The 12,787-nt window shown below is 51.3% G+C and overlaps 3 protein-coding genes across 3 annotated transcripts; 1 reads left to right on the top strand and 2 right to left on the bottom strand.

Annotated features, from left to right (window-relative positions):
- Positions 1-3,605: 3,605 nt before the first annotated feature.
- On the top strand, positions 3,606-3,929 carry GLRG_06878 (uncharacterized protein; the record flags this gene model as incomplete). The annotated part of the gene is made up of 2 exons (XM_008097418.1): positions 3,606-3,644; positions 3,810-3,929. The coding sequence occupies 2 exons, from the start codon at positions 3,606-3,608 to the stop codon at positions 3,927-3,929; spliced, it is 159 nt and encodes a 52-aa protein (XP_008095609.1).
- A 2,568-nt stretch (positions 3,930-6,497) lies between these two features.
- GLRG_06877 (uncharacterized protein) lies at positions 6,498-8,123 on the bottom strand (the record flags this gene model as incomplete). The annotated part of the gene is made up of 1 exon (XM_008097417.1): positions 6,498-8,123. One exon carries the CDS (start codon positions 8,121-8,123, stop codon positions 6,498-6,500), a length of 1,626 nt encoding a protein of 541 aa, XP_008095608.1.
- A 708-nt stretch (positions 8,124-8,831) lies between these two features.
- GLRG_06876 (uncharacterized protein) lies at positions 8,832-12,417 on the bottom strand (the record flags this gene model as incomplete). Its single annotated transcript, XM_008097416.1, has 4 exons — positions 8,832-10,844; positions 10,902-11,534; positions 11,589-12,073; positions 12,138-12,417. 4 exons carry the CDS (start codon positions 12,415-12,417, stop codon positions 8,832-8,834), a joined length of 3,411 nt encoding a protein of 1,136 aa, XP_008095607.1.
- Positions 12,418-12,787: the final 370 nt, after the last annotated feature.

Below are 12,787 nucleotides of genomic sequence, written 5' to 3'. Positions count from 1 at the left end.
CCCTCGATGCGCGTACTGTCCTTTGACAAAGATCAAGAGACCTGTCGGAAAGCAATACCTGCCAGGATTGGGGCAAGAGCAACATTAATCCCGAGGTTGCTATCTGACTGGAGGAAAAACGCCAGACTATGAGCTTAACGCAGCAAGTGACTTGTCGTCCAGGACGCTGAGACGGGCGTTGGGACCGTGCTATGACGGCATGTTTGAGTAGGCAGACAGAACTATCGTTGTTTACAGCTAGGCTACTTCACACCGTCATTTGCAAGGCTTCGCAAAGTGAAAATGCGGTGTCCCAGTGGAATATTCCAAGGTGCGCCGCACGAAGACTAGCGACCATTGTGAGAATGACTGCTATTACTGATGGCATTGTCGCACTTTACCAGCCCCGCATCTCGAAATGGGGGGTTCGGGAGGCCTGTTTAAAAGACAACAGGCATTGGAGGTTTCGATCTATGGAAACCGAGCAACGGGAAGAACCGGGGTGGTGGGTAAGCGATGCGTGAGGTCATGCATGGGGGCAACGTCATCGGAGATAACGTTCATATTGGTGTTTGCTTTCATGTTTACTTTTCCATCCTCAGTTTCTTCTGCAGGCCTGCAGGGGATGTTTCCACTAAATCACATGTTTCTAGATACATCAACTCAATGAGACATAGTTTGAAGAGATTTTCAACGCTATCGTAAGAGATAGGTTCCACTGTATATGTGACGAACTGTCACTCAGCACTAGTGCTCGCAAATTCTCGAAGGTCAGAACTCTCTCCCGGCCAACTACTACAGTGTCGATATCGTCCGCTTGAACGGCAAAACATATACCATTTCTACCGGCCCTCCAGAGTTCCCGTAATACTAGCGGCAATGCTAAAGAGAATTAGAGTTGCATGGGTAGTACTGGTGAAGTGGCACATGCACTAACACAACCGATCGGGAGTATGGGGTAAAGTGAGAAGTGACGAACACACCGTTGCTGCACTTCCCAACACCAAAGAATAGATGATTGTTATTAAAAAAAACGATTGGCTGCTACCTTTTAACTTTGGTGGAAAAGGACGACGTCTCATGAGTGGCATGTAATACGTGTCTTCGTGAGTAGAACTATTACAAAGTTTGTTATAAAAGAAAAGCTGGTCCATCACTAATCAGTCTCCAGCATGTTTCATTTTGCATATGTGTAAGTTCTAGGACTCCAAGGCTCTATTACCAAGTGTGAACAATCAATCTACTGCTCTTGCTAGATACCAAGTCCATGGTTGTCAGAGGTCTTGGGTCGTGCCGAGTATCAGAGGAGTAAACGGTGGGGACTTGGGGGTAGTAGTGGCTTGTTATCCGAATCTGCCTTTTTCCAGCTATCGCACTATCGCACGCTTCCTCCTTTTGTATACCTTCTAGTGGGCTGCGTGCCCTCTAGTGGGTCTTCCGGAGTAGCGATAACCTTCACCCCCGGTTAGGCTTCGTCGGTGCCGTGCCGGTGTCGCGCCGGTGGGCCCCCACGGCCCCCTCCGGGATCCTGACAACGGTGTAGGTCAGTGGAAAAGGAGAACCTCAGCCTCATTACTTGCCAACTGCCTCGGGTAGAGACGCAACGTCAGACAATTTGAGAAGTATCAAGGTTAATGGAGAAGAAAGAAGAAAGAGATTAATAATTCCTGCGAGGCCTGGTTCACCGGCCAGCATACATACCACGGCAAGCCTGGTGGGCGGGCGCCTGCATAATAATACACGAAGAAGCACGAACACAGCCTAAGACACTAATTTAAATTGTATAACCACTGAAATTGAATCAATCCAACGTTGTCCCACCACATCAAGAATATAAAATGGTTTAGGATATTTCACCGAAGTGAAGTTGATTCGGTTTGCTCTCAGATCTTGAACGGAGCCAATGTATACTTCAGAACAAACTGCAACATCCAGCGGTCAGGATATTTTCAGCCCTGTCAGCCTCATTCAATATCCGGGTGCCACAGCTCATTCCTGTCTTCAGGGTCGGCTTTTGTCGTTTTCCAGGCAATTTCACGTCCGAGGTCAACCCCATTAGCCGACTTTTCCCGGTGAAGGATGCCCGCTGCAATACGGACCAAAGAGACAGCAGGTGCCCATATGGCAATGTGTAAGTTAAAAAGTCTTGTGTCACGTCAGCCAAGCCGGCCTAGCTAATCAAAATCACCAAGCAGTGTGTTTGTGGGCAGGCAGCCATGCCCATTCGGTCGGACCCGTGCCGCAATTGTGGCACCCCTCGGTGTGCATACTGCCCCGTAACAAAGGTCCGGGTGCGTATGACTGGTCACCACGTTCTTCTGGAAATTGAAGCAGACGAAGAGGGTGTTGCACGTATCGAAGAGGGTGCTCAAGTCGTGGCAAGTTATGTATGGTTATCTATAAACCTAGTGTCGATCTTCCATCATCCGCTAACTTTCTTGTGCGGAACAAGTGCTAGTGGCTTATAAGCAGACATTATCACTCGGGTGGTGGATTAACGAATGAAAAGCCCGCGCCTGTGTCACTTTGTTATGTGAAGGATAAGATGACGATACTTTCGTTCACTGACCAAGATACGACATGGCTCTAGTAGGAGCGTATTTTCTGGAGGATGGGTGGAAAAGTTCAAAAGTCGAACAGAGTCGTTTAGACCTGTCTACAGCGGTCGAATTAGCTGGCGTTTACGTCCTGGGACAGTGGCTGAGGATTACATCTACCACCCTGAGCATAGGGCTTGGCGTCTGTAGCTGTCACCGGAAGCGATGAAATCATTTGTTACCTCAAACTTTGATCTTACATACTTTGTGCAAAACAAAGAGTGACGTGTGTATCGGATTTGGTGCTGGCGTCGATAGTCACCTGAAACCGGATTGAAATGATAACGAAAGGCAGCCAAGAGGGTCGAGTTTATCGAATGAAGAGATAGAATAGCCGTGTCGACCACAGGCTACCAATAAAACAGAAAGCCCACCTCTTGGGAACCAAACGAGGCAACCCGAGTATCGGGCATCAGTTGGACTCTGTCATCTGGGGTATACCTTCCCGAAAGAGGACAACTAGCCGGGCCAAACCACGTATAGCCTTACCACCTGCCACCTTTGTTTTAAGAACCTGTAGCTCACACGGTGGTATCTGTCTTTCGAGAGGATAAAGTGTTCCTCTGCGGCTTGAAACAGCGAGGTGTATGCGCAACATCTCCAATAACCTGACGTTTCGTATAGTCGTAACTCTTGTTTATTAAAACTTGTCTTTGACCAAACATTTCGGTCAACGCCGTACGTCTTACCTCAGAAGGGGTTGACAGAATGCGGAAAGCCAGGATAAGTCAACTCCAGGATTTCCATCTGCCAGAATTTGACTGGAATCACGAAGAGTTTTCACGCGACGACGAGAATATATTTTGGGTACAAGAAAATTATATCGACTCGGAAACACCGCTCGATACTTTCCTTGAGATTCTCGAACCATCACCGAGGTCTTCCTACGAGAGGCCCGTTATAAGCTCGATTTGCACCAATGATTCCCTCGAAATCCTAAGAAATGACATAGAATCAGTACCGAGCACTCTCGCGGCATGGCTGGACGAAAGAAGCAAGGTCGGAGGGTCACGAGAAGGAAGTGGACCCATGTCAGCTAGAGGGCTCTACGAGAAGTTGAAACGCAAAGTACGTCCAATCACCTAAAGTCTATCAAACGAAAGCTCCCCTAATAACAGTCCTACAATGTTCCAGCGATTCGAAGAAGATCATCTACCGGACGCGGAAACCCGATGCATGTATGATATAGCACCAGCACGAGATGAAAGCTTGCTGACCTTGATTTGTTTCTAGCTACTTACCCGACCCCGGGACTTGGGCTGTAGGCGCACTGGTATGGACTGCGTCACCGACCTTTGCCCCTATATTCCGGGATCTCCTCTGGAAACATCTCATGTCACGCAAGTCATTTAGTGGTACTTTCAGCGTGAGATAAATTTTATCTTTTTTCTCTTAATCGTGGCATGTACAAGAGTCTGTGCTCATCGATGTTATCATCAGCCAGGGCCCTTCGCTTTCAAACTCGAGTTTCACATCTCGTATTATGTGTGGGGAGAAGGAACCGAGATCCGGAGAGACATACGCAAAAAGCCCAATGGAGATCCTTGGCGTTCCTCGACCAATCTCTCATTTCTTCCTCGCTTTCAGGGCTCTAGTGGCGATGGCGGACCTACTGACTGTTTGTACGAGGCTCAAACCTCTCTTACCGTTAGCGGGCCCAACTCCTCAATCTGGACTGCGTGTCTTTTGACAGACACGTATTTCCGGGACCAGATGGACGTCAATGACGAGGAGCTTCTTTCATATCACGAAGCTGCGGGTATCAACGATGGTCTTTACTATGATCCTTTGACAAGTGGAGATATTGACGCAACTGTGCCAATATGGGATCCGCGTGAGTACTACTGTCTGGTCCTCATGATTCGTATAAAGCGGATCAAAGAAGAGTGGTTCAAGGTAAATTACCATCTACAGAACAGGATAGATGCTTATGTGAGTGGCGGACTTGAACATTGTGACTTCTATCGAAAAAGCTTATTAACAGTTCCAAAGCTTCAGGTACCCGGTATCCCAAGATCTACAGACGTTTCGTCACTTGGATCTGCTCAAGGTCAATCAAGAGCAATTGACGAGACCTATCACTGGATCAAGCAGGTGACAGACCTTCTGAATCGATTCATAGACACCCTTTCACAAGTACTGGAGTCATGGACTTGGTTTGCGGATGGCGGTATCTCGCACTTTGCAAATGGTGCGTCTAACAAACTGAAACTGCCCATCCAAAACATCAACACGATTATGGAAACCGATCTCCATAAAGTCTTGACCGATCTGGATGTTCTTAGGGCTCGGTTAGACCGGTTCAGAGCCGAGGTAATTTCACTTCCACGAGGTAAGAATAAACAGGCTAATCGAATACAATTCTTTTTTAGCTAGAACTATACCTGCAAATTGCAAGCAATCAAGCCATTATTTTGCAGTACTGGAATATCAACATTGTGAGTTAAACCTACATTTGACTCGCTTTAGTTCAGCAAAGAGACTCATTATCCCATAGCTCCACTTCATATCACCTATAGCTCTATCTTCTGGCATAGTGCAATCAGGAATTATTGTATTTGAGCCAGCACCGGTGTGTTTCGCCATTCTATCGGTCATCATCTGGATTGTGACATATGCTATCAAGCCAGCTTTGATATCGTGGTACACATATCGTCAACTCCCAGCGCAGGGTTCCAGCGCACATGTACCCTCCCTAGATATCATCGGTGGCACGCTTGCAACTGCCCGACAAGAACCTATCTTGGCACTACCCCAACCCACCTTCTCCAGGCTGGAAACTAAACGGCGGAAAAGGGATGGTATCAAGACAACATGAAGAAGGGGGCTCAGCGGGGTTTTCAACGTGCTTTCTTTTTACTTCGTCTAGCAGAGAAAGCAGATACAATAAATAATTTGACTGTAAGTAGACGCGAAGACGACCTTAGAACCTTCGGATTCCCATAATCAATGCGTACGACTCAATCATTCCTGACTATCCAACATGTTCGAGACTGAATGACGTTTGCCGTTAATTTGGCGTTGCTTCTAGACGGAAATATTCTTCTGGCTAGATGCATTTTATCTGTATTATGTCATAACACTGGCTCTCGATATCTGATTAAAAGCGAGGTAACCCTGGGCATCCTTACGATCCCCCCACCTGACAGCGCAGGGTTGCGCATTTCCACTCATATGAGGAGGAAAGAGGAGGAGGAAACTATTTCCAAGCGGCATCAAACTACGTCATTATTTGAAGCCGGTCTTTGACGGATCTGAGCTGTCAGGTAGCTTTGGGCTTAGAAATATTGATGCCTGATCTTACTCTCGTACTTTGGTCAGATTAGGGTTGCACTGCATGCATCTTATGCATGTCATCTCTGCCCGAAGATATGTATACATGGATAGTGATTGGCCTCTCTTGACACCTTCAACTCACCGAACAAGAAATCGAAAGGTGGTTGTGTGCTTTACATTTCGCCTTGTTTCTAACTTGGTGTGTGACACTGCAGGTACTTGTGACGCCGTTAGACGTACGCCGGGTATAATGTGGAATTGTAACCCAATATTCTGGGCGCTGCGTTGGCTCCCCAGCCTCGTAGATCTCATTTGCGATTATCAGATGACTTGGTAGTTCTTGGTGATAGGTCGCCCGCTGACGAATTGAGTTTAACACATCGGATAGAGGCAGCCACTGACACGAGTGAGTTGAGCATGAATCCTTGCAGAGCGGATTGCGAAATTATACTTTTTCCATCCACGTGCATTAGGTAGCTTAAAAAGTGGCGTTTGCCTTGGGATACCGAGATGTAGGTTGTTGTACTTCTATTGGGGATCTTTTCTCTGTTATTATGCACAGTAGGTTTCTCATAACCAATGGATGAAGTGGAATCCCATACGTATCCGCGGACTTTCGGTGGTATGCCGGAGCCCGGTAGCATCTTATCGCAGACCCAACTTCAGCGGAGCATCCACCAAAACCTCTCCAGGAAACGGGATCTTGGCCAGCCCCCTCGCCCAGTCGAGGGCGATGATGGGAGCCGTCTCAGCGTCTCGAGACCACCGCATCTTCTTGACGAGATTACCCAACCGTCTCACGGCGTGGCGGTTGCAAGTGATGGTTGTATGGCCTGTCTTCCAGCTGAACAGGAACGAGGAGCAGTTTGTGTCGTTGAGGGTTGGCTCGACCGCAAGGACTACCTTGGGCAGCGTCCCCTTATGAACTTCCCATTCCACATGCTTCCTGCGGAAGTCCTCCATGATGCGGATTGGCAGCTGCAAGTCATCTGGCACTTGGTGGCAAGAGAACTTCTGCAACTCAGAGACCAGGCGCCGGCGTCGACCCTCAGTTACTTCGTCGTCCTTTCCCTCCCAAGGCCAGCCATCTTGACTCAGAACCCGCTCGAGAAAGGCCATTTTATCGTCTTGTTTCCCCCTGGGGGTCTCCTGCCCCAAGAGAATTTCCACTCTGGCGACCTCAGATTCCGTAGAAGCATCGTACACCATTCTAAGACACGTCTCTGCAGCCTCACGTGTACAGACGAGAGCGTGGCCACGGAGGACAGGGTACAGAGATTTAGGGAGCCTGGGACCATGCTCCGCCTCGTCTACTACGTCTTCTAGAATCTTGGGGCGCCACTTTCTCTGGGAGCTTTGATTATGAGAGATGTCCGTGGTCAAAGCAACCAAGATGGACGTGTCGACATTAAGAATAGGAGTCAATGGTGGCGCATCTATAGTGTTCCCAAGACTGAGGAGATTTGAGATGGCTATCTCGAGGGGCGGAGGCGAGGTCTGGGTCTCATCGGCGCATTCCAGGTCAAGGAAGATTGCCTCGTCGCCCAGATTTGCAATGCCTTTGAAGAATCTGTCTATGGCGGGAACTCTGCCACGGCGAATGTTGGGAAGTACAATGCGTATCCGGTGTCTGTATCCACCATGAATATCGCGGGCGGCCGCCAAAAGCTGCTTGGCACATTTCAGGACCTCGATCTGTGTTTCGTCGTCGTCGAGAACCTCTGCTAGTTCTACATCATCATCCTCGTCATCGGGGCCATCCCAGGGAAAGTCTGCCTCGGCCATCTGAGCCAGAAGAGCCTTTTCGGTCGTGCTGAGGACTCGCATCCACTCGTGCCCATTCTCGACAATGGCACTGACAAAAACAGAGTGCGGGGCGCCCTGCTTCGAGTAGGGCACGGCGAAACGCAACCAAGTGACTGAGCGGCACTTCTTAATCGCCAACCAGTGATTCTCATAGGATGAAAGCTCTCCTTCCAACAGCCTAAAATCTCGAAATAATGATCCCTCGGTTTCCGAACCAGGCTCGGCAGGCTCCTGGCATCGCTGTAGCAGAGACTTGGCGCGGTGATGCTGGTTCATGTTGGCTTGCCAGAAGGTGCTGAACCCGGGAATGTAGGCGTGCCAGTGGTTATTCACTTTCATGGCTTGTGCCTCGACGGCATGGCGCAGATGTTCCAGCTCTTCGCATAGCGTCGCGGCCCGCTGTATGAGATCGTGGGCTGTCTTGGTTAGATCTTGGGACTCGGCGGCTTCTTCAGACGAAGGCATGGTTGTGCGGCCCTCATCCTGATCCAATTCCATGAGCGAGCATAGAATTATTACGGGAGCGTGATGCTGTCTCTCGCCCTCAAAGCGGTTGGTAATGTTTAGCTTGTCGGCGACGTGTGGTGATGTGTCGATGAGCTGGGTGAATGGAATAACCGGGTCGGCTGAGTCATGGCGTGGAGAAAAGGGCCACGCGATGGAGGAAACAGAAATAACGACGCTGAATTGGTGAGACAACAGATACAGAGACTACTGGAAACGTGTAAGGAGAACGCCGAGTTGGTTCAAGCCACCAAAAAAGAAGCAGTTGCTAATCTTTCTATCAGAGCCGGCTGGTTGGTTCGAGTCTAGGTAATGGGAGTTGGGAAGAATGAAGGAGACAAACGCCCTGAGTGGGGACACGTGATAGATCACGTGATATGCCGCGTATAGGTACTTTGATGAATGTCACTCGGATCATCATGTCATGTCATGTAGACCTCCCTCTCCCATGTACGGATCCCGTGACTTGAACTTCTGCAACACAGAAACACAGAAACCGGGCCTGATTTTGCCTATGAGTTCATAATCGTCAAAATTATTTTTTTCTGCTCGGTAGCCTAAGTACTGTGCGTGACTTGGTATGAGCCCACAGTTATGTATGCTACGCTTGCATTGTATCGCTACTAACCAAGTATGCACCAGGAATACCGAGGAGAAACAAACCGCCAATCAAACAACATTATCGGTCGACCACGACTCAACAACTTCCGCGAGAGTGCTGTCACTGCCAACGTTCCCCGGGAATACGACATACGGCACTCCGCGATGCCGACTCGTTTCCTCGTCACACCTCCACAAGGGAACACCAGGTGCAGCTTGGCCCAAGATGCGCGCTCTTCTCATCTTTAATCCCTTGGTCGCCGCATCCGACGAAGTGATGCCGCCCTTCGCAATCAAATACCGCGGTCGAACATCAATCTTTTCTACCAGCTGAACCAGAGCACGCGCCACCCTGGATCCAATCTGGAGCGAGCTGAGCGCATCATTCCCCTTGATCAGCTTGCGCGATGTCATGACAAGAACATCCTCACCCGCCGCCAGCCTCGATGCTGTTTCAGCTGCCGCCGTCGTAACCACCTTTTCCGCCGCCTCGGCAGACTCGATCAGTTCAGCAACGTCAAGCTCAATAACATTGAGCTTGTCGCCTCGCCTCTCCCGGAGGACCCTGAGCTGTGCTGTCGTCTTCGGAACATACGAGCCAGCAACTATCAACCCCCCCGGCTGCTTGATCCCCCCTTTGACCGACACTCCAAGGTCGGCCATCGTTAGAGGCGGGATACCTGTGATTCCCAGCCGAGAAGAGACAAAGGCGGCACCTGTGCGGTAAAGGTACCGTCTCCCCTCCTTCTCCGCCTCAAGCAGGCCCGCCACAAAGACATGCATGTCGGACTCGGCAGCAGCGTTGACAATGACAACCGTGTTTGACCCTGGCGCTACCGAGAGGAGCTTCTTCGTGACGCCCGCGGGTCCTCCGATCCGGATTTCATCAAGCGTGACCGAAAGGAATGACGAATCATCAAACCGCGAACCGCACTTCTCCAGCACGTATTTCCGCAAGTTGGAGTTCTTGTAGCCAAAGGTCGCGTCTTGTGCGAATGGTGTTTGGCTTGCAGGAACCAACACGTCATCCTCCTTGACGTAGTGCACGTCGTCGATGGTGTATCTGCCACCCTGGTAAAAGAACGGTGTGATTACCCATCCATCAAACTTGCCGAGCGCTTCCTCGGCTGCCTCGGGCTCTTCAGGAAGGTGTCCTCTCAAGGTCGAGTCTCCGCGAAGGACAATCTCGAATGCCTTGTTGGACTTTTCGGCCGCTTCCTTGACGTTCTGGCAGATGTCAAGGATAAGCTGCTTTGCTTCGGCGGAAGGTAGGGCTCGGGAATTGGTGAGAATGAAGAAGCCCGTTGGGTTGAGGCTGAATTCGTACTCCAGTGTTGCCGCATCCCAAACGGTCAAGACATCGATGTTATGGCAAGTCTGCGTACCTGTTGGATCGTCGTCGAGCACCACGAGGACTGGTACTTCGCCGTTGTCGACGACTTTTCGTGTTGAGCTAATCACGTCTCTAGAGAACTCATCGGGCAATGAATCGATCGTTTTCTGCGCTGGGAGAGCTTTCTCTTGGCCCGTTTCAACCTTGGAGTTCTTGGTGGCCTTTCCATCGGCCTGCTCGGTCTTTGGACCAGCATTGCCTGAGACGGAGAGCCCAGCTAACTCCCATAGCCTAACGACGCCTGCATCTGACTCTTTGGTCCATCCGTGAGAAGCCCCTGAAAGGTATAGGGTGTGGGCTGCCGATGATACTGGAGCGAAGTAGGTCAGGCGCTTTGCCTCGTCAAGAACGATGCCGAGGTCCTTGACAAAAATGGCAAGGGCCGAGTGCGGCGTCCAGTCGGCGTCAAGCATTTGGGGCACTCTGTTCTCAAACATCCAACTCCATGCTGCCGCACTACCGAGGATTTCGAACGCACGTCGTGTGTCGAGCCCGAGGCGGGCGGCAAACGCCATCGCTTCGGCGGCAGCAGCGATGTGAACACCAGCCAGCAACTGGTTAATCAACTTGACAGAGGAAGCGGCGCCGACGCCTCCTTGTACATGGCACAGGTTGCTCGGAGTTCCTGTCATGGCCAGCAAGGGGCCGTTCGCCTTGGAAAGCACGGCGTCGTCGCCAGAGCAAATGATCTATAAACCATTAGCATCCATCGCACCTGTCTTCGCCCAACGTCAAAGAGTGCCTACCGTGAGCGTGCCGTTCGCAGCGCGGACAACGCCGCCACTGACTGGAGCATCAATGAGCTTGACCCCCTTGCCGAGATTGACCAGTTTGCTCTCCAGCTCTCGCACAAACGAGGGCGGCACTGTCGAGCTCAGGATGACAATGGCACCGTCGGGCAGTGACTCTGCAGCCTTGCCGGAGCCGAAAAGGACGTCGTCAGCTTGTACCGCGTTCTGCACCATCAAAACTAGGATGTCTGCACCCTTGGCGGCCAAGGCGGGGCTATCGGCCTTCGAAGCGTTGCCTCCGTTGGCCAAAAACTTATCGATGGCAGGCTCGTACACATCATAACCGTGGACAGCGAACCCGCAGCGAAGAAGTGAGGCTGCCATGCCCTGGCCCATCGCTCCCAGGCCAACCATACCGACTTTTGAAATCTCCATAGGTGTGGTGCTTGGTGTCAGCTTCTCTTGTTCGTTCAGTCGAACGGCCTGGTCTTTGACGATGTTCTGCTGACCAGGAAGGAATACCCGGACAAGGCCTGAATCATCCTCGGCGCCATAGCCCTGAGCAGCTCCAGAGATGTACAACTGCTCAGCTACAGAAGCGAGAGGGGCGGGGAATTGCAGAGCTCTTGCGGTAGACACGACAATACCCTGTTCAGATCCGTCAGCTTATGACTCTAAGTCTGACAAGAGAGGGAGGCTCACCATGTCTTTGACAAAAATATTGAGAGCAGACAGGGGGGTCCAATCCCCATCGAGCATGTGCGGCACGCGATTTTCAAAAGCCCACGAGTTACCCGCGGCGTTTGTAATGATGTTGTATACTTCGCGGGTATTCAAGCCCGCCTTGGCTGCCAGGCCCATGGCCTCGGACGCAGCTGCAATATGTGTCCCAACCAGGAGCTGGTTAACCATCTTGATCTTGCTGCCAGCCCCCGGTCCACCGGGAATGACGTAGAGCTTTTCGGACATGTCGCGCAAGACTCGATCTGCGCGCTGCAGCGCCTCCGGAGCGCCGGAAGCAAAAATGCTGAGTGTACCTTCGGCTGCACGCTTCGTGCCACCGGATACGGGACTGTCAAGGACTAAAACATCGTGTCGGCCCGTTGCCGCGATGCGGGGTGCTAACACCTCATGGTATCTAGGCGGCACGGTTGAGCAAATGAGCACGGTGGCATTCTCCGGTAATGCTGCGGGAATGAGGTTAGCAGCCTGGCCCGGCTGAGGGCTGGTGACATGCATGAGAAGACTCACTTTGCACGGCACCCGTCTCATTATTGAAGAGTATATCATCAATTTGCTGAGCATTGACAGCCATGCAGACTAGGATATCGCTGGTCTCCGCCACCTCTCGGGGCGACTGGCCCACGGAACCACCGCCTTGCGCAACAAACTTCTCTGCGCTCGGCGGATAGACATCATAACCCTGCACTCTATATGAGGGCTTCTTTGCAAGATTACATGCCATGCCGAAGCCCATGGCACCCAGGCCAATGAAGCCGACGCGTGTCGACTGACTGTCGGGGGAAGCCATCTCGATTTACGGTGGTGGGGCGTTTACCAGAGTCGTCGGCGACGGTTGTTCCGAAAACCACGAGTGCTCGGCTCGAAAATGGGCATTTCGGAGGTCCAGTCATCTTATAGCACCCACGTTCCCCAGACGGGGCAGGGCGCATGCTCGGCAAACCAGCCGCGTTTTTGCGGACGGAGATCTGGCGAGAGCCTTGTCGGGTGGAAGATGGCAACCGAGGTGGAACACACGCATACTACGTAGCCACCACACAAAATGTGGGACCTGGTATCTCTTCTTTTCGATACAAGGCGTGTGAGGGGGGGATGAGACAGAGAACGGACTAAACTGCCACGGCCGGCCAAGAGAGGGAGGGAGAGGCAGTGTGTAGGTC

Source organism: Colletotrichum graminicola, assembly GCF_000149035.1.
Source record: "Colletotrichum graminicola M1.001 genomic scaffold supercont1.26, whole genome shotgun sequence".
In the NCBI taxonomy this organism is placed as follows: domain Eukaryota; kingdom Fungi; phylum Ascomycota; class Sordariomycetes; order Glomerellales; family Glomerellaceae; genus Colletotrichum; species Colletotrichum graminicola.
This window is presented reverse-complemented; position numbering and strand designations above follow the sequence as displayed.